Source organism: Eubalaena glacialis, chromosome X, assembly GCF_028564815.1.
Source record: "Eubalaena glacialis isolate mEubGla1 chromosome X, mEubGla1.1.hap2.+ XY, whole genome shotgun sequence".
NCBI classification, from domain to species: Eukaryota; Metazoa; Chordata; class Mammalia; order Artiodactyla; family Balaenidae; genus Eubalaena; species Eubalaena glacialis.
The window spans coordinates 9002310-9023296 of record NC_083736.1 but is presented as its reverse complement, the minus strand read 5'-3'; the positions used below and the strand labels follow the sequence as shown (position 1 = coordinate 9023296).

Sequence of the window (20987 nt, the reverse complement as noted above, 5' to 3'; positions counted from 1 at the left end):
ATCGGGGGAATGATGAGGATATCTTCAAGCTCTGTCATTGGGTCCAGCACTTCTGCCACTGGCAGGGACTCGGGAGGGATTCGCCTGCCGGCCTCTGGTTCCTCCTGGCTGCCCACACACGGCCCAAAGTTGCCAACAAGGCCCAGAGCAAACGCTGTCTGACTGTGGACCACAGGTTGCTTTCCTGTGCCACCTCTTCTCTTCCTCCTCCCGCTGACTCTGTGTTTTCTTGGCTTTGAATTTGACACCAGTCTGGCCAGTTCTCTGTCTCCTTTCTGGACTCAACTGCCTGATATATGGGACCCCTCCCCCACCAGGTTCTTCCCCTAATAGTCCTATTTTTTAAACTGCCAGATCAAATGGCCCTGAGGTTGACGTCTGTGTCACAAAAGGTAAAGTATGTCTATCTATTAATAGTCAGATCTAAAATAGTCCAGAAAACATGGCTCAGAATTTTTTTTTATACAATTAAATTGTGGTGTGTGTGTGTGTGTGCTGTGCCTGTTTATGCCCAAGTACGTACATATAATGAACAATATTCACTCTCCCTTTCTCTTTAGATGGTTTAAGCCCAGTGGCCCTATCTTTGGCTTCGTGAGTGAAAGCTTGTTTCTCAGATGCCTTTATCACGTTGAAAATAAGCTGTTTCTTTAAATTAATTTTTATTGGAGTATATTACAATGTTGTTAGTTTCTACCGTACAGCAAAGTGAATCAGCTATACATATACGTATATCCCCTCTTTTTTTTGGATTTCCTTCCCATTTAGGTCACCACAGAGCATTGAGTAGAATTCCCTGAGCTGTACAGTAGGTTCTCCTTAGTTATCTATTTTATACATAGTTCATACATAGTATCAATAGTGTATATATGTATATATGTATATATGTCGATCCCAATCTCCCAATTCATCCCACCCCCCCTTTCCCCCCTTGGTGTCCATACGTTTGTTTTCTATGCCTGAAAATAAGCTGTTTTAAAACACACACACAAGCCCCAAAGACCTGAGTCGAAGTTGGAGTCATTTCTAACACCTTGTAAATGTTATAATACCTGACAAGAAAAAAAAAAAAGCAAACTCTTTCAATTTGGACAAAACCATTTAACAGGCTGTTGAAGTCACTCATTCCTGGGAGCAAAGAGATCCTACAATCAAGAAAAAAGCTCCAACGTGCCACAGATGTCTCTGCATCTTTGAATACTCAATCACCGTTTTTGTGTCTCTGGCAATGGGGCAGAATGATGGCAGAAATGGCCAAAGAGGAATCTGTCTTGATCTAAGAAGCTATTAACATACGTTTGTTGTGGGTTTTTATAGAAAAAAAAAATCTCTTCTACCAATGGAGTTTGTGCAAATTGAAGAAATTTCTAAATAAGCCCAGCTTGCTTCTTTTCTTATGCACATTTTAATACACATCTGCTTGACAGAGAAACAGCATTGGGATTAAATCTAAGGAGATGTCAGGACCGAGTCCAGGCCTGTGGTGTATGTCGCTCTGATAAGCAAACTGCAGGAGGTGGACTCAAGTGAACTGAGAAGAAAGGAAATGACTGAGGAAGAGTCACACAGAGATGAAAACAGGACAACATTTCGACCGGACAGAATTTTAAAACAGGACTAAATCAGTAGCAAATATTCTTCTGGAGAAAAAAATCCAAACCACAGGAAAATTCCAAAAAAGGTTGGAATTCATTGGCACGGTCAAGGCAGCGGATGATGTCGTGAAGATGTGGAGCTGCAGACAGTGGTCTCTGGGGTGTGGACCCCTGGCCTGGCGTGGTCTGCGGTTCTTCACGGTGCACACAGCACCAGCCCCAACCGAAGGCCCCCAGAGGTTTCAGAAGGGTCAGAAAATTCTCTCAATTCAATTTGACCAACGTCCGTTCAGCCTTGAGTGAGCAACTCAGACTCATCCCAGTCTGCCTGGGCCATCCCAGGTTTAGTAATAAAAGCTCCACATCCTGGCATGGTAGGGAAAGGGGCCAGGATCCAGAGCGCACCACCTTGGTACCTCTCAGGTAGGGTCGCCAGATAAGATACAGGAAGCCCAGTTCAACTGGAATGTCAGATAAATGACTAATCTTAATTTAGTATATCTCAGGTACCATTTGGGATATACTTACACTTTTAAAAGACTCGTTGTCCCAGATACTGCATGGGACACACAAATATTACAAAAGGATTTGCTGTTTATCTGACGTTCCAGTTGAACTGAGCATCTATTTGCTAAGTGTGGCCACCCTGATCTGCAGCCTTGCTAGCCACTAGGTCCCCAACAGCCTGCTTGACATCTACACCGAATGCCCCACGGTGCCTCAACAGCCCTGAACCACCAACTGCAGCCTCGACTTCCACGTGGAGCCACGTGGTCTCCAGCCCCTACCCACCTCTCCGTCCAGGGAGTCTCACCTGCAGCCTCCCTGGGACCCCAGGCTTGTTGACTCATTTTATCGTAGGGGCGTCCCTGCTTAAAAAACATCGGGGCCAGCTTTTCCCTCTGGCCTAGAGGACAAGGTCCACATCCTTCATGATGACGTCAAAACGCTCCACAATCTGGTCTCGATCTGCCGTCTGCATCTCATCTCTCCCCATACTCTGGCCACGTGCAGAAAACTCCCCATTCCCACGGACAGGACACGCTTTCCTGCCTCTGTCCCAAGGGCCTCGAATGCTCTTCCTTGTTCTTCCTATTCAGTCAAATGCTAATTTTCTTGTAAAATTAGCTTGACTCCTCCCCTCCCAGAAACACGCTGAATCGCCGCTCATTCTGGCGTTTGGCGCAGGTGACCATGTTAACAAGCATCGCTGTGCATTATGGGTACGGCCGTACATTTTTGTCTGTAGGTCATTCCCACTCTGTCCCTGACGCCGGGGACTATGTCCTCAGGACCGGGCAGAGACCGGACATAGAGTTGGTGTTTGGTAAATGTTGGCTGAACGTATGCGTATAAATACGATCGAACAGTTTACCACGCAGTGGAGAAAATGTACAAGGCCGTCCACCTTCTGGCAAGTACAAAGGTAGGACTTTATTTTCCAGATAAAAAGGTTTTTCAAGAAAGGAGGAGACAGTCTGGGGAGAAGCTGATGGCAAGCACAGAGACACTGTCTCCTAACCAGCTTTGCCCCACAAAGACACATCGCTGCAGCTCTGTACTGTAGGGGACAAAGAGGGCGGGCGGGTGGCCTGTGATGCATCACCTTTTCACTCCTAAGATTTAAACTTTAAGAGTAAACGTGAGAAGCAGATGTGTATTTCCATGGTTCCTGGTTGGTGCTCAATAAGGATTTAATGACTGAAGAAACAGTGACGTTTCAAAGTGTGGGCTTCAGGGTCAGAGAGAACACAGCTTGACTACCGGCTTTATCGTTCATTAGCTGGGTACCAGTTGCTTTAACTGGCTAATTCTCCATTTTCTCAGAGTAGTCGAAGCATAATAACACCCAACTCCCAGGATTGTTCTGAGGGTTAAGTGAGAAAATACCTAGAGTTGCGGCAGCCATACAACACGTATTCAACAACTGGCAGTATAATTGATGTCCCATGTGAGATCACTTTAGAAAAAAGAAATTGGAGCCCTCTGCTGCGAAATGCAGGTACGATGAGCTAACATTAACGACACCTGCTCTGGTCTGTTTCACTCATATTAACTCATTTCATCCCCCACAAGCGGTAGACGGGAACCATGACTATCCTCATTTTCCAGGGGGCACAAAAGACTCAGAGTGACATCAAATGGGTTGCCCAAGGTCGCATAGCTGGAAGGTAGCAGAACCAGGACTTGGGGGCGGGCCATCCAAGTGTGCGGACCCGCTGTTTGGACCGAACCTTCCGTTGTCCACTAGGGGGAGCAAAGCCGTTTCTTGTTTCCTTACAAACAAGATGCCCACGTTTGCTTAGAGGGTGTAGGTGTTTAATCACCAGTTAAACAAAAGACACTTTAACAGGAGAAAAGGGTTTATTTCATATGCATACAGGAACCAACAGAAGAATTATCTGGCTCCTTAAATAGTTAAAGGTTTACAGACCTAACCTAGCAAGGAAAAGGGAGTGGGGAGAAACAGCTTCTAAGGGAAAAACAAATAGGTTTATTTAAGAAAAACAAACGGGTTTTTAGGAGAGCAGACAGAAGATAAGAAAGTTTTTGATAATGGTTGTCTATACAGGTATGATCAGTCTTTCTGTCTCCATCAGGACCATAAAACTCCCCCAGAGAGGGGATTTATGGTAGCTTCATTTCCCAGAAGTTGCTTTTAGTCAGATAAGGGAAGCTCAGGAAGGCTTTTTTCTGCATCTGTTGAATCTCAAATGTCTTCAGCTTAAAACCATCTTTATGCCAATCTGGGATTCTGAGTGGTCTTCTCCACACGGGCAAAATGAATTAGAGAAGGAATTAGAAACACGCTTATTCATGCAGGAAAGAAACATGGCAACTCAGTGTTCAGAGTCCTCTTAAAGTAAAATCACTTTACTTGGTCAAAGACCAAGGATCTGGGTCCAGAATCTGCTTGGGAAACTCAGTCATGAGGGGAACCTGAGGGCAGATGAGTCGCCTGGTTGGTTTTCCTTCCTGTTGCTTCGCAGGAGGTGAGCTGGTTGCCTTGCTCTCCCCTCTGGCCTCCATCAGCCGCTTATCCCATCTGGAGGGGCGGATGCCATTGTGGCCGTGAGCACAGCTGAGCTTGGCAGAAGGGCAAAGACTTGCTAGGGACCAAGGCAGTGCTGGTTTGCAATGTCACTGCCGAGCAAAGTGTGCAAACAAAGAAGCAATTCAGCAGTGACAGAGCTCAGACGCCAGAGGGACAAGCTGGCCTGGCCCCGGTGAGGTTGTTCACAGCCATTCTGCAAACATGAATGTTATGGGTTGAATTGTGTCCCCCACCGAAAAGATGTTGAAGTCCTAACCCCCAGTAGCTGTGAGGGACCTTATTTGGAAAGAGGGTCTTTGCAGACGATCAACTTAAGATGAGGTCATTAGGGTGGGCCCTAATCTAGTATGACTGTTGCCCTAATAAAAAGGGGGAAGTTTGGACGTAGAGACAGACACATACCCAGGGAGAACGCCTTGTGAAGACTGGAGTTCTGCTGCCACAAGCCAAGAACTGCCAGAACCTGGGAGAGAGGCCCGGAACAGACCTTCTAGCACCTTCGGAGGGGACACAGCTCTGTCAACATTTTGATCTTACTTGTAGCTTCCAGAACTGGGAGGGAATACATTTCTGGTGTTTAAACCACTCTGTTTGTGGCACTTTGTTACGCCCTTGCATGCGAATATGGTGAACAAAGCTCAAGGAGCAGAGACAACCCAGAACACCTCTGCAGCTCAGGGGAGCGGCCACCAGGAAAGCGTTTGCCTTTTGAGACCACGATTCACATAGAAGAAGTACCCAATATCAGAGGGGTTTTCTGTGTCCCCGTTGGGTGGGCATTGTCTTCACCCCATTGTCACCTTCCCCCGCCCCCATCATCACCTACCAAAGCGATGTGAGATGAACTTTCAAAGGAAAGGTTTTCGTTATTAAAACAAGACAAAGGTGGAATTCTGCAACATTTAGAACTGAGGGGGGCGGGAGGACTTCAAGGACGACTTGGGAATAAGCAACATTGGACAAGTGGCGTTTGCATGTAACATTTGCTTTCACGTTTCCTACTTGGAACTTTGACCCACGGCTGTGTAAATACGTGGCAGTTGTCAATGCATCGCAAAGATGGGGTGTGTGGAAGTGCAGAGGATTTGAAGGATGCAGGAGGAACGCGAAGCTCGCACCCTGGCCCCGGATCAGCAGCATCGGCATCTCCCGGGCGCGCTCTCGGAATGCCAATTCTCTCGGCACCTACTGAATCAGGACCCCTGGCGGGAGGGCCCAGCAATCTGCGTTTTAACAAGCCCTCCAGGGGATTCTGATCTACACACAGTTTTGAAGAGCATCTAGCTGGGGAAACCACGGAATGGGGAGAGGTGGAGTGGGGAAAGGCAGCAAGATCCAAAATGCTGCCCTAATGCAATACTTTGTCTGAACAGTATCGAATCACATTTTTTTAAGTCAGATGAAACAGGAAATCATAAAATGAGTTTGCCTTACGTTTTAACTGAAAGCACATAAACGGACACCATTTGCTAAGCTTCCAACGTGGAGCCGAGGCTGTTTGTTTCTCCGGGTGCAGGAGGGCCAGCAGCCCACCTCCCCCTTCTTAGCTCATCCACAGCCATCGTCTAACATCCCACTTCCAGTTTCTTTGCAGCAAAGTGAAGAAACCACTGCAAAGCAGTGAGCAAAGAATTTTTCTGGATGTTTACAGTATTTCCCCAATGTTTTCCAGTTTCATGGCAGTATTTTTAGTGATTCTCCTTTAAACCCTTCTTAATCACTCCTTAGTATGTACAGACTTGGTTTATGCATCGTCTTTTGTTTTCCTTAATTAAAATAATTAAGTTACTGACTCTTGGTAGACTGACTACTCGGTTAATAGGAGCAGAGGGGGATCTGTTAGCTGTAGGGATCAGCCAGCACATTTTGTTCCTTTTATTCAAGTAGATTTATTGAGCTCTAAGTATATACCAGACACTTCACACATTTAAAGTGTACAATTCAATGGTTTCCAATCTAGTCACAGAGTTTTGCAACCATCAATTTTAGAACATTTTCATCACCCCTGAAAGAAAACCCTACACCCATTAGTAGTCACTCCCCTTTCCTCTCTCACCCCAACTGTGGCAACCACTAATCTACTTTCTGCCTCTATAGATTTACCTATTCTAGACATTTCTATAAATGGAATCATACCATATTTGGCCCTTTGTATTGCTTAGCATAATGTTTTCAAGATTCATCCACATTGTAGCATATATCAGTGTTTCATTCCTTTTTATGGCTGAATAAGATTCCATTGTATGGATGGACGACAATTTGTTTGTCCAGTCATCAGTTGATAGACTTTTGGGTTGTTTCTAAGCCAGCACATTTTATAGAGGAAAAGGAAAGCACTGGTTAACCAGGAATTATCTGAAATGTAGTCTTTTAAGAGTGCATCCACTCAGGGAGATCAGCTTGGTGCTTTGTGACCACCTAGAGGGGTGGGGTACGGAGGGTGGGAAGGAGGGAAACGCAAGAGGGAGGGGATATGGGGATATATGTATATGTATAGCTGATTCACTTTGTTATACAGCAGAAACTAACATGCCATTGTAAAGCAATTATACTCCAATAAAGATGTTAAAAAAAAAAGAGTGCATCCATTGATGTACTTTATGTAAAAACTAGTTTGAAGTAGGTTTTCAAACCACATTATTTTCCCTGAGCTTAAAAATTTTCAGCATAAAACATGGCATTACCCAGTCCATCGAACGTGAGAGAAATAGGCCACATAAAACCTAGAATTCTGGTCAGAAAGGAACCTTCAAGAGAATCTATGGAAAGTGAGGCTTATAGACCTAAAAGTGATTGTTCAAATCCCCCCCAATGCAGAGAATCAGTCTAGAAATGAAGATCCCCAATCCTGTCTCCTTCCATTCCACTAGCCACCATCTCCAGATTTGAAATGCCAACCTAAGAGAGTGAAGGAAAAAATACTTTAATGAAATGACAGCTAAGGATGGGATTTTTAAATTAATTAGTGATATAATTCTCTAGTGGGCACTGCAGTTTTCTCCAAATGATTCGTCTGGGTTCATCTAAGCACGAGGCACTCTCCTGGGAATGTAAAAGGTGAGGGGTGTGAGGACACAGGCCTAATGCCAAACTGGCCCAAATCGATTAAAGAGAAAACTTATTTTCCATTGGTTGTGGGAGGCTTCCCCCTCCCACCCCGCCTCATATCCACTGGCCATAAATAAGGATCGGAAAGCTCAGACAGCAACTAGAAGCCATCTGGTGATGATGAAAGAAATCAGCCAATTGAGATGAGGTTGAAATTGAGCTTGGAAGGAAGTCATCCGGAGAGATGCAATCGACCAGGCACATGCCCAATCTTGCACTTATGGTGGTGAGTCCCAGCGGGGATTCTCTTCCTTGCAGCCAAAAGCATCCTGAAAATATTCCATACCCAGCCACTGAAGAGCCACAGGAACTCATCACATTAACTTATCCTAAATGTAGAAGGAATAGCAATGTGTATAAAAGACGATTCTGCACAGAGCTCCAAAATAATAACCTTTAATCATCCATCAGGACTCCACTCCACTGTTACTGTGAAATTGTCTCTCTTCTCACAATTCCTAGGTTATACCACTCAACATGAATAGTTTCCGCAGCCCCTGTCACATGTGACAATGTATACGTTAAAGCATTAAGTAAAAGCTAATTATAAATGTAAGCCTCATCCCCCAAATAGATATAGGCTCCCCAAGAAGAAACTTGTCTTAGAAACTTTAATTTCCAGTACCTGCTATGATTTCACAAAAACAGTGGAATGCTTGCCATGTGATGTGTGTTAAAAACCTGGCAGAAAGTGCTGTCAGCTTTCTCTTCAAAGCAAGAGAGTAGAGTACAGAAGCATGAAGTTAGATGTTTTCCACATATACAAATGGCAGAGAATTTTATTTAAGGTACTATGGCTTCCTCTCCATTGCAGCAATAAAATGTGTTATTTCTGTTATTGGGGGGGGGGTGGGTGGATAACTGAGATATGTTGCTTTAATATACTATACATCTAAGAAATTATGTAATTTTGAAAATTTTACCTTAAGTAAGGAGGAATACGTTGCTTTTGAAATGATTTTTGGTACATTTTACTTGCAGTAAACATAATGTTGTAATATCCATTTTGAATCTGGATACATATTAAGTTTCCATGGAGGGGATACCTTTGTGATCCTGAGGACACAATGAGCTACATTTCAAATTAGGAAGCACAAGGGCCTAATTATAATCTTTATTTTTGTCGAGTGGATCTGGCATATTAAGTAAACCAAATGTCACCATGTTGTGTTGATATTCTTTAAAAGGTCAAAGACTGCTACCTGTCTTTTCCCTTTAGCGATTTTAAATAACATGAGCTCGCTTAGAGCAAGCACCTGAGTACCTGCTAATCCTTGCAGTTAACCAAAATCAGGAGGAGGCCCTGCTGTCCCCCCTCTAGACAGATTCTTCTTGGGAGAAGTCAGAGGGTGGGTATTATTTCTCAGTACTTCTTTTCTTCCTATCCATGCCTTTTCCTCCTTGGTGGTGATGAGGCAATGGCTGACATTCATTAAGCCTTTCCCCACTGCAGGCTCTAAGTGCTTTCAGGTGGTTTGGGAGGTGATTAGGTCATGAGGGAGGAGCCCTCAGGAATGGGATTAGTACCTATAAAAGAGACCTCAGCAAGCTCTCTCGCCCTTCCATCACGTGAACAAAACAAGAAGACGCCATCTTTGAACCAGGGAGCTGGCCCTCCTTACCAGACACCGAATCTGCCAGTGCCTTGATCTTGGACCTTCCAGCCTCCAGAACGGTGAGAAATGAATTTCTATTGTTTATAAGCCACCCAGTTGATGGTATTTGTAATAGCCATGTGAACGAACAAAAACAGTTCTATTAATTCTTTTTATGGCCAAGAAAGCTGAGGCCCAGAGATACTGAGATGAGTGAAGGGCTGAGTCGTGGCTCTCAGCCAGCCGTCTGCCTCCAGGACACTCATTCTTTTTTTCTTTTTCTAAAATTGTGGTATAATTGCCGTATAATGCCGTGTAATTTCAGGCGTACAACATGATGGTTCGATATTTGTATATGTTGTAAAATGATCACCACAAGAAGGCGTTAACACCTGTCACCTTAGAAATTTTCCTTTCTTGTGGTGACTTTAATATCTACTATCTTAGCAACTTTCAAATATGCACTACGGTTTTATTAACTGTAGTCACCACGCTGTACTTTGTACTTATCTGCTTTATAACTCGAGATTTGCCCGGCACTCGGCAAGCACCAACGTCGATGTCAACGTCCTATCTACAAGCTCTGGTTTTTGGGTGCTTGTGGCTGTTTTGGATTCTGCATATAAGGGAGATCATATGGTATTTGTCTTTCTGGGTCTGACTTATTCCACGTGGCATAACGCTCTCAAGGTCCTGCCATGCTATTGCAAATGGCAAGATTTTATTCCTTATTATGGCTGAATGATAGTCATCTCCCTCTCTCTCCCTCACGTTTTCTTTATCCAGTAGGCATACTGCTGCATTTTAATCTGCAGTCCCAGTTTAAACCCTCACCTCGTTTGCTAATCCTTAGCCTTAGATGCAGTAGTTTGTTCTGATTCTGAAGAGTCTACGACTAAAGACTTAGTTTAAAACCCTGGAGAATATCCAAACTGATTTCAAGTTATAAATGAAATCTATCAGAGCAGAGAAGTATCGATCCCTGGATACAATCAAGTATAATTTGGACACCAAGCAGCTCTTATAGCCAGGGTTCTAGTCTTCTCTCGGAGTGGAGGAAGGGTGTACAAACGTGATCTTGTCATCGGGTTCACCTGACAGTTTACTTTAGAGGTGGTTTTTCTCAAGAAATACTAGAATCCTACAAAGGGGTGATTCCCTGCCTGCGGCTCAATTTTCAGTTTCCAGTTACAACACGTGGTTTCTCATAATAATGCCTTAACCTATACTTACTCAATGACACTTAGGACCAAAACACATGCCAACAGTAATTATTTTCCTCAGATTAGAAATATTTCATCTGTCTGATGGAGTAAGTGTAAAGTTACTCTTAAAAGATTTTCAAAACCTGTTAACTATCAGCTTTATTTTCTTTGAAAACACACAAGTATTTTGAAATGTAGAAGAGTTTAGGGTTGTTGGATTTTTAAAACTCCACACAAAACAGACACAACAAATGAAATTCATACCAAATGAATCACTCCAGACTGCTAAGTCCATCTACTAATTTAACACTACAGTATTCAGGACAAGTGAAAGGAGTTAATATTAACACTTAAAAAAAACCCCAAAAAACAACACCCAACAGTCATCTGTAACATGCTGCTAGAAGCTGAACAACCAGTGTATGGATTACTGGTATAAAGAATTTCAATGGCAAACTTAGAGCTCCCTTAAAAAACAAATGTGAACGGAGACAGTGAGTCGATGCAGCCATTCTACATCTGGGAAAAATATTCTCCTTGTGAATTCTAACAACAATGGACAAAATAGAATCGTGTTTTAGAGTGGGACTGTCCCTAGCACTGCGACTTCAGCCAGACCTTCATGGTTCAGATGAGGCCGAGCAGAGCAAGGCTTCAGGCAGGGGAAGGAATGGGACTCAAGGGTGGGATTAAGCTGTCAAATGCCAGTACAGTGAGGCCTGCTTGCGGGGAGCAGAGTTACGTATCAGAACAATGGGAATTAAAACAAAAATATTTAAAAAGTTAAAACACATACTCCAATGCATGTGCATCATCAAGTCATGGGGGAGCTGAAATTATTCTAGCTCAAGGTCCAGTGTGAAAAATTCACATAAGCAAAAATTTGTAGAGCCAAGACACACTTCAGTTTGGCTGAGTGCATTTCCAGTGTGTGACTGCATTTCCTTCAGGGGTCACTACTATATTGCAGGGACTTTAGAAATGTTGGTAACTTTTTCAAAAGCGTAACAGAACACTTTTAATTGAAACACTGGACCAGGTCAAAGCTCCTGAGCATCCCATGGGCTTTCAGATCTACGTGTCAGTATTTAAGAGAAAACAGGGAGGAAAAAAGCAGCTCTCTTCATATTTTAAGCAAAGGTCTTTCTCGGAGGTTGTTCAGACTTTTCTAGATTAAATACACAGGCAATACTACAGTTAAAGGAAAAACTAAGGGAGTGCTTCCCACTTCTCTAAACGGGAAGAAAACTTAAAATGATGCACTATCAACTGCAAGGTGGAAACGGAACTCAGAAGAGCATGTGCAGAGTACCCTTGGCTAAGTGACGTGTAAGGTGTGATGACCCCCTTGACATTCCCATTATATCAGGAGTGCAATTCAGTTTGGGGAAAGCAGTTTAATGTATTGCTCAGGAAAAAACCCAGTTTATATATTCCCATCTCTGACAAAGCGGTGGTTAGGAAGTCCAGCGCCACCAGGAGACCTTCATCCGGTCCCACACGGCCGAGAGCGAATCCAAAGCCGGCCGGACATCCAAGATGGTGAACTGGTAGTCCTGGTTGACCTCGCCACCATCGTAGTAGTCAATGACGTATCTGACTTCTGTCCCGCAACGGTTGACGATCCAGTCGTGCCTGTCAAAAGGCAGCTCGTACCTGGAATGAAAACATGCCGGTGGGGGTTAAAATGCTGGTGGGGCGTTCAGCTCGGGTTTAGGCGGTGAGCAAGGCGGTGAGGCCGCGCATGGGGAGGCCTGCTCTCGGAGCCCACGTCTAATGGGAGGTGAGACTCGGAGGTCAGAACAGTCCACAGCGCTGAAGGCAGGTGGGGCTGGAGAGCTGGAGGAGCCCCGATCAGAGGACAGCTTATCTGCTACAAGGGAATAAGGTCAATGGCGGGAAAGACGCCCAGGCCTGGGAGGTCAGCTGAGGTCCTGCAGAAATGCGGGTGTGAGCTGCGAATCCGACTACAACAGGAGCGCTGACAGCACTGGCGGACAGAGATGGAGCGCGGGAGGAGAGAGGGGACAGATGCGAGAACGCAGAAGATGACTTGGTTCAATCCTGTAAGAATCAGACAGGAAGCAACCCGCGGCACCCTAGGCAATCTGCCCGCCAGTGGCCGCCTTGAGGGAGCACAGGTCTACAGCTGAACGCTGATGACGTCTTGGAAGTTGGCACCGCAGTTCTTCCACTGTCTGGCTTTGGTGCCAAGAGAAAGCAGACCCTGACCTGAGGAACAGAAAAGAACATTTCTGCACTGACACTCACCCCATCCAGGAACGAATTCTTGCCCTTGGTGAATACTCTTTCGCTTTCCCTCCAAACCGGATCAGTGATGGACCACAAGGACACTCCCTAGAAATCCCCAAGGAAGAAAAGTCTATTAAAATATTTTCTTTCCCTTGAAAAACAGGGTGTTGCAGTTTCTCAATAATACACATTTTTCTGTAGGCATTTTACATAATATCACATTTACAGAGAAAGGTAACTTCGAAAAAATTCAAAGAAATACCCCAATTCGTTAAAAATTCTGTGCTTTACTTCTGGATCAAGTATGTTTCACTCCCCCCCCCTTTCCCTCCATACATCTGCACTGCTCTTGGCAGTAGTGAGGGAACAGGGCCCTTCCACGTGGGGTGGGGATATACTCTCAGGAGGAAAAGTGTGAGGCATCGGGCATCACGCTTCGCTTTCACAAAGAGCAGCTGGGGTTTTTTCAGACGAATATACGAAAATCCTATACTCTTCTCTCATTTGAAACCAATAAACAGCCTTCATAAAGAAAGAAAAAAAACGCTAGCTGATTCCCTAGGAACTAATGTAATCAGTGTTGGACCATCTCTTTAAGTAACTGCATACAAGCTGACGGAGGGCAAGGTCCTGTCTATACAATCCACTCACTCTCTGGGCAGACCCCGGGCTTGGACGTCCTAGGTGCCCGCCGGCCCGCGCCCTGGCACTGGGGGGCTCACGGTCGGCCTAGCACGAGGCACACAGCAGTGTCCCCTGGGGGGGGAGTGGGAACTCCCGGAGGCCACCTGTCTTGGCAGCTGCTGTCATTGTTGAGACAGGCTTCGGCCTGGACGGGTCTCTCTAATGAACTGGGAGGGAGAAAAGCACCCCGAGTGTGACGGGCCCCCAGGCGAGGACTAGCCAAGCTCCTTCCCTTCTCGGCTTTAACAACAGCACACTTTGAGCACAAGTCGCCGCAGACGTTCGTAGCTCCTGTCACGAGCCAGCCAGGAGGATGGCGCCTGCCCGTCCCGGGGAACTGGGAGGGAAGTGCGCTTGCAGCGTGGCTCACCCACCTGGCCCAGGCCCCGCGCCCGGCCAAGTGACACCCAGGGAGTGACTAATGAACTCCAGAGTCCAAGTATGAAAAAACAAACAGAGCACCTTAAAAATCATTAAGTGGATTTTACCCAAGAAATTAATCACTCGCATTTTGCCATGAATTAAAAATATTAGCCACCGACCATGATAAAATCTGGCTCCGTAGAGACTCCACCCCCCGCCCCCTGCTTCTCCAGGGGGAGCCCTCAAACCGGCATCATTCTGGAAATGCTAAGTTTGGGCCTCACCCCAGGCTGACTGAATCACAAACCCTAGGGGTGAGGCCCAGCGCTCGGTATTTTAACAAACCCTCAGGTGATGCTGATGCAGCTAAAGCATGAGGACCGCGGCTCTGAACAGACTGATGGCCCATCGCCACTAACTCACAACTGCATTTGGCTAGTCTCCCTGAGAAAGAGGACCACGTGCAAAGATGCCGCTTGATGTTTGCTCCTAATGGGGATTCAATAAACGCTGCTGAGTGAACAAACAAAGCTGTTTTTCCCAGCTCCCTTTGGGCAGAGAGCATTTTAGAATCTCCCAGCCCCCATGCTCTGCGTGCAGTGGACTGTCATACTCCTCCTTTTGAGAGCTGGGGTCTACGGCCCCTCCCCTTGAATCTGGGCAGGCGGTCATCAAAGGAGAGGCAGCTTCCCTGCCGCTTTCTGGAACTCTGGCTCTGGGAACCCAGCCACCATGGTGTGAAGAAGCCAAAGCAGCCACATTTAGAGGCCATGGGCAAGTGTCCTGGCCGACAGCTGGCATCGCGTACCAGAGGATTCCAGCCCACGGCTGTCAAGCCACCCCTGACCACTGAGTCTTGGTGGCTGAGACCCCATGCCTCAGGGAGCAGAGACGAGCCATCCCTGCTCTGTCCTTTCTGTACTTGGGACTCACCAAACCCACGAGCATAATTAAACAGTTGCCATTTCACACGGCTGAGCGGGGTGGTCTGTCACACAAGTCACTGGAACAGGCCCACTACCTAAAATGTTTTATTAGAATAGCACATTGTTTGAATAAAATGCTTCTATACTTCTTTTCATAGAAAGTGGCGATGACATCAGGAAGATGCTGGAAGGATGTTTTTTTAAGACTTCGAACATACTTACGCAGCGTGAAGGGCTTCCCACTTCAAAATTTCCTTCCAGGCCTGCTCGTTGTTCTGGTTGTGAATTTTAATGATATTATACATGTCTTTCTGACTAATATCCTCATCCTTCCATGTCCACCTAGGAAAGAACATTTTGGTAAAACTTGACAAATATTACCGAGAATGCCGTGCACTCATTTCATTGAGTCACCAAAAATCAGATTTACCCAAATATCAAGGATCCATCTATTTTTAAGGTGACACTTTTTCAATTAGCATCATGATTCCCTACCTTTCCCAAGTATTTTCTATAGTAGTGTTACCTTTTTTTTTTTTAAACTATTACTGGCTATGATGGGTTAATTTTATGATGAGATTAACATTTAAAGGGGCAGAGAGTGCCCAGATCTAATAGCTGAAGGCTGAGCCTCTGCCAATACAAGGGAATTCCTTCTGCCTGCCTGCTTTCCAACAGGGACGTCGGTTTTTTTCCTGCCTTAGGACTTGAACTGAAGCGTCGGCTCTCCTGTGTCTCCAGCCTGCCGAGCAGATTGTGGGACTTCTCAGGCTTCATAACTGTGAGTCAATTCCTTATCACAAATCTCTCTATACGAAAGACGTACACACCCTGTTAGTTCTGTTTCTCTGGAGAATCCTAATACATTGGCCTTGCACTTATATTCTGAGTCTGAAAAATCAGTTGATTATTATAAACATTTACTGTACGTCTGGGGGATTAAAAACCTCTTTCACATTTAATTCATCTAAGAATTAAATGTGAAAGAGGTTTTAGATTCACGAGCAAATTTATACCCTCAGTAATGTGCTCACTCACTCACCCTTTCCTTAACATCGCATTCCAGAACATCTGTTCGGAAGGATAAACCCACTTTTTATCTGCATCTGCCCTCGGAATAGACGACTCCTGTCTCACAGTAGATAGTGCAAACGGCTGATCGGGGGCCGGTGTCTGATTAGGTGGTGGCATCTAAATAAAATAAGTGGGTTTTTAAAAAAAAAAAGGTTAGAGATATAAAGTTGAAACAATATAATTAACTACTTCCTAGAAAGCAAGGCATCACAAACACAGCACAGGTTCCCTATTAAACCAGCGACATCAAAGTTTCAGACCTCTCAGGTCATTTGGCGGTTTTTCCTTGTTGTTTTGAGTTCTCATAAATGGTAAATGCACGCTGTAGTTAAAAATTTGGTCTCTTTCTCCTCAAGGATTAAAAAGTAAAAACTAATACCATGATGGGCAGGCACTGCTACAAATTCCTGGAAAAGAGAAGGTGGGGCTATGTATATATATGTGTGTGTGTATGTGTGTATTTATAGATAGACAGATAGCAGAATACCACTGCTTTCTCGATGGCATTCCATTGCTGGCTGCCACGTGACACTGCACCACCCTAGTCACTGCCGTGCAGGCTGGCACCCAGGTGTGCCTTAAGAGGCGCCCCAATCTTGCAGCGTGCCTACGAGGTTTCCCCAGACCACAAACACCTCTCCGAATTCTAGCTGTGCTCCTAACTGAATTTCCTGCCCTCCTAAAAACTCTGTCCCAAAAGGCAATGTCCTCTGGCCTGGCTTATTCCCGTTCAGCCCACTCTGGGGCTTCGGGATGGCCCTTTGCTTTCTCAGGTGCTCTCTGAAACTACACTTAGTGACACATTCTAGATTTTCACTGTGGATGGAATATCAGACTTCTTTGCTTTAAAAGGACAGAAGAATCAATCCTACCAGTTTGTCTTAGAGTCTGTAAAAGCATCTCTGCATAAAAACGTTAGGAAGAGGGGCCGGGCGCGGATTACCAGGTTAGAAGGATCTAGGTTCTCCTTAGTCTCAGCCATCGCGCCGGTGACAGGACACTGCACGTACTCGTACGCGCGTTCTTGGTGCGCAGGCACAGAGTTCGTTTTGCTCCCACAGGTTGGGTCGGATGGCTCGGCACTCACTTCACGGCCTGAAATAGATGAAGGGTAAAAACGGTGTCACCACAAAGGCAGGGCATCTGCCTCTCTCATCCTGGGCCCTGAAGAGCTGAATGTCTGACCAGTGACCCACCAGCACAGGCAAAGCCAGGTTTCTACTGTTCACAGCTGCCAAGAGTTAAGCTAGTCAACATTCTAACATCCTAAAGACCAGCAAAAGGTTCGATAAATTTACTTTCCCCTTGAAAGAGAAACGGGTACCCATTGGCTTACTGTGTCATTCCCCTAGTAAAAATAAACCCCAAAGCCTCAGCATTTGCAAGAGAAGCTACTGCCCACACCAGGGTTTTAGTAAGGGGTGGAAGGTAGCTGCTGTGAGCTGCTACAGAGGAACCTCCGCGGGGCCGGGGCCACATGTGACTGGGTCTCCCTGACTTCCTGTTCCCAAATTCCAGACAAGATCCAACCCCAACCAGGACACAGGAGGCCAGGCTTTCATTACTGATGCCTTCTCTCAGGGACTGGGGACAGGAGATAAAAAATGAGCAGAGGAGCCTTCAAAAAGGCTACTGGAGAAAAGTCAGAATGCCACTCTGCTTGTGCTTTGCTCCAGGACTAAAACAGGGCACAGAAAATTACCACTTGGCCGAGGTTCTATTCCCCCGTTATCAAGCAAGGGCACACATTAAAGAAAACGTTCCACAATCCACGTAGGATCCAGATGCCACTTAAGAGGAAAGGTCTGCACCTGCAGGAACAGCAGCGGGCAGGGTAGTGAGTGCCCAAGGATCCTGGGTGCTGATGGAAGCGAGTGTGCGGACCCAGAAGGCAGTGTAGACTCAGGAGGTGGGGGGCAGGCATTGGGAGAGCTACGGTCCAGGAAGACAGCGCTTGTGTAAAGGAACCCTTATCTTAAGCAGCAGCAGTTAGCACCAGGAATACACTGAATGCTGGGTGCCCTACACGAAAAAAGATAAGTTTCCTTTCACTTCCTTTCCTCTGCTTCTCCTCCCAGACCCTCATTCCCTAGGACCCTGTACAGCTGTCTACTGAGGGGTAGAGGGAGACTTGTTATATCTTCTCTCCTCACCACCATTCCAAGTGCCAATCTTCTCTGGGTCACTGATCCCAGCTGGGTGTTGGAGAGAAAATCCTGTTTACATTTTTCGTATTACATAACCACTAGCCCCTTAGATCTCCTACAGATACCCACATTCTTTCCTAATGCAAATTCAGCTGACGGCTCTCCTGGATACACAGGAAATGAAATCAAACCGTACACAGGGCTCTGTGATTTCCTGGGGATGCTCAGAGCAGGCACACACCTGTTTCGTCCAAGTCTGCCTCCATTCTTTCCTGTATGAAGAAACCCCGGAAGAGCATCGGACTGGTCCTTATCCAAGGTCCCAGAATTTTCGCTGGCTTTGCCATTTACTAGCTGTGTGACTTGTAAGTTTCCTTAACTATAAAACAGGGGGGAAACCTACCATGCAGGATTATGAGGATGAGAATGTAAACTCCACTAGGCAAAGGATTTTTGTCTGTTTCAGACACTGATGTTCTCTCGGTGCAAAAACAAACACACAAAAACCATCAGTGCCTGGCACAGAGTGGGCAGGGAGCAAATCCTTGCTGACTGACGGAGGGAATGAACAGCTACAACACAAGGGAGTGTCGGCACTCCGTAAGCACGCAACACTGCTTCCTGCCCTCATGTCTTGAAACAAGAAGTCACACGTCAGGTGAATTCAGGCCATACTTTTACATGGACAATCTAAAGCGGAAGGTGGACCGATTAAAAATGAAAGCATTTCCATTCTCCCCTTTGCACTTAAAAAATGAACAGCAAGTCCGTCATGCAATGACTTTTTTTTTTAAGACTTTTTTTTTTGATGTGGACCATTTTTAAAGTCTTTATTGAATTTGTTACAATATTGCTTCTGTTTTATGTTTTGGTTTTTTTGGCCGTGAGGCATGTGGGATCTTAGCTCCCCGACCAGGGATCGAACCCGCACCCCCTGCATTGGAAGGCGAAGTCTTAACCACTGGACCGCCAGGGAAGTCCCGGCAATGCCTCCGTTTTACACAGAGAGTACTCCAACGGATGGAGGAGTAAAGCTGTCTTGGTAAAGAAACACAGCGAGATCTAGACCAAGGTTTCTCAGCCTGGGCACTCTTGACATTTGGGGCCTCTGTTTTAAGGGCTGCACTGCGCATTGTAGGATGTTTAGCAGAACTCCTGGCTTCTACTCATTAGACGCACCCTCTCCTCTCAGTTATGACAAGCAAAAATGCCTCCAGGCATTGCCAGGTGTCCTGCGGGGTGAGGGGGGGAGAACCGCTGAAGTAGACAACGGCAAACTTTGGGGGTGGGGGCTGATGTCTGGAAGAATCCCTACACTCTCATGCACTATCTCCATCGTCACACTAACCCTGTGAAATATCATTATTATATCCTCAGCTTACAGATGATGGGTGGAGACTTAGAGAAGTAACTTGTCTACAGTCACATACTTGTAAGTAACAACCTAAGGAGTGAACCCAGGTCGCCTCACTCCCAGGCCTCGGAGCCTCACTAGCATGCTATACTGCCTCCTGAGGATTCTTTTGAGAATTCTCTTTTGTTTTTATTTCCTAGACAAATGGTAGATTACCTTTCATCTTCCCTTCATGCATTGGGCATCCCGAAGGCGGGGCTGCTGTCTGATGATCTGAAGCATTTGAGGTCTGAACTGCAACAGCAGGGGTAGATACAGACAAACCCATGGTTGGAATCGCAGTGTTGAATCCAAGCAATTCTAAATTCACAGGTGCCAGAGCAAAGAGATAGATTAATGCTGATGCCTGGGCTCCAACTACTCCCTTAGTATTCTTAATCTGGCCAACCCTTGTTTCTCCTCCTTGTCATCCTTATGGAAATGTGCTGGGCAGGGACGCCACTTTGCCCTCCACGTCGAGGGACAGCTTTAACATATCACCCACTTTGGGAAATACTAGTGTGAAATCTACACCACCTTTGGGGACACGTTTCTAAGGGTGTGCGGATTTCGGGGGTGAGGTGAGGAGGTCCCTGAGAAGTCATGTCACAGCGAGGGGGTGTAGGCCCGGGGTTGGGGGGAAGGGGGTTCTAGGTGGTGATCCGATGGGAGAAAGGAAGCCCACTGAGTCCAGATTAGACCCCCGGCCCTGGAGCTCAGCGAGGGTCTGGGGGTCTGGGAAGGGTATGGCGTAGAAAAAAAGATTAGAGGAAGGAAGGAAAGGACAGTAGAGGGCAAGGCGTGGCCAGAGTCTTCCTCGCACGGTCCCCGCGCGTGCTACCGTCGAGTCCCAGGATCTCAGACCCCCACGGCCTCAGCCAGCCCGCCCCTCCGCACCTGACTCCGGTCCCGGGCTGCCGGCCCCGCCTCTAACCGCCAACTCCGGCGCGGAGTAGCAGCGACCCGCCGGCACCACCTTCCCCTCGCTCGATCACCGCTGGTTGCCCGGGTCACCGCTGGCTCTCTAGCGCGCCGCTACTTCCTCTTCCGAAGGCGGAAGTTCCGGGCGCGTGGAAGGCGGGCACGCGGGCTGAAAGGGAAGGGCTTCCGTCAATCACGGAGGAGCAGGCCCCGCCCTCTCCCTCCTCGGCCTATAAGTGTGAGGGTCCCACCCTGGCCCCGCCCCTCCTGGCCAGAGCGGGCAGAGGGAAGCTTCGGCTGGGCCAGAGAGTTACCGTAGAGTGAGGCTCTCTATTGTAGCTGCTTTAGGCTGCGGAGGCGTTGCTTTGGAAGAGTTCGTTTTAAAATTTCTACCTTTTAAATTGTATCCCGTCAGTTTTAATTATAGTAATGACTCAAGAAACGTCAGTAGGTGTGCAGAACTGTGGCCGACTCTGGAGATCTAAAAATGAACAAAACAAGGTCCCGGCTCCCCAGGTCTTCTTAACTGGGTGTGTGGATTTGAAGGTCTGTATTTTCACTTGCCTGTAACAGAAATTTAGCATTTTTTTTTTCCTTCAGGAAGGCAGGCAACAAATCCTAGTTGTGTTAGCTATATGTGGCACTGATAGCACTCACAGAGAAATAAT

At 46.3% G+C, this 20987-nt stretch overlaps 1 protein-coding gene across 2 annotated transcripts; it reads right to left on the bottom strand.

The window, feature by feature from the left end:
* Positions 1 to 11940: 11940 nt before the first annotated feature.
* On the bottom strand, positions 11941 to 20441 carry LOC133082059 (holocytochrome c-type synthase). 2 transcript variants are annotated; one of them, XM_061178468.1, is made up of 7 exons: positions 20296 to 20441; positions 19576 to 19719; positions 16802 to 16953; positions 15827 to 15975; positions 15007 to 15126; positions 12830 to 12916; positions 11941 to 12214 (listed from the first exon to the last, which is right to left on the bottom strand). In XM_061178468.1, exons 2-7 carry the CDS (start codon positions 19685 to 19687, stop codon positions 12016 to 12018), a joined length of 819 nt encoding a protein of 272 aa, XP_061034451.1. In that variant the 5' UTR covers positions 19688 to 19719; positions 20296 to 20441; the 3' UTR covers positions 11941 to 12015. The 2 variants fall into 2 exon arrangements, with proteins under 2 accessions (XP_061034451.1, XP_061034452.1); XM_061178469.1 differs by having other exon boundaries at positions 19576 to 19653.
* Between the last annotated feature and the right edge of the window lie 546 nt (positions 20442 to 20987).

Bases quoted from the DNA above. Each gene is read 5' to 3' on its own strand.
- LOC133082059 (XM_061178468.1), bottom strand. From the start codon at position 19,687: ATGGGTTTGTCTGTATCTACCCCTGCTGTTGCAGTTCAGACCTCAAAT. The intron at 15,127-15,826 runs GTGAGTGAGTGA...GTTCTTTCCTAG, and splicing joins AATGCGATGTTAAGGAAAGG to GTGGACATGGAAGGATGAGG. The intron at 12,917-15,006 runs GTAAGTATGTTC...GGGGATTTCTAG, and splicing joins TGGGAAGCCCTTCACGCTGC to GGAGTGTCCTTGTGGTCCAT.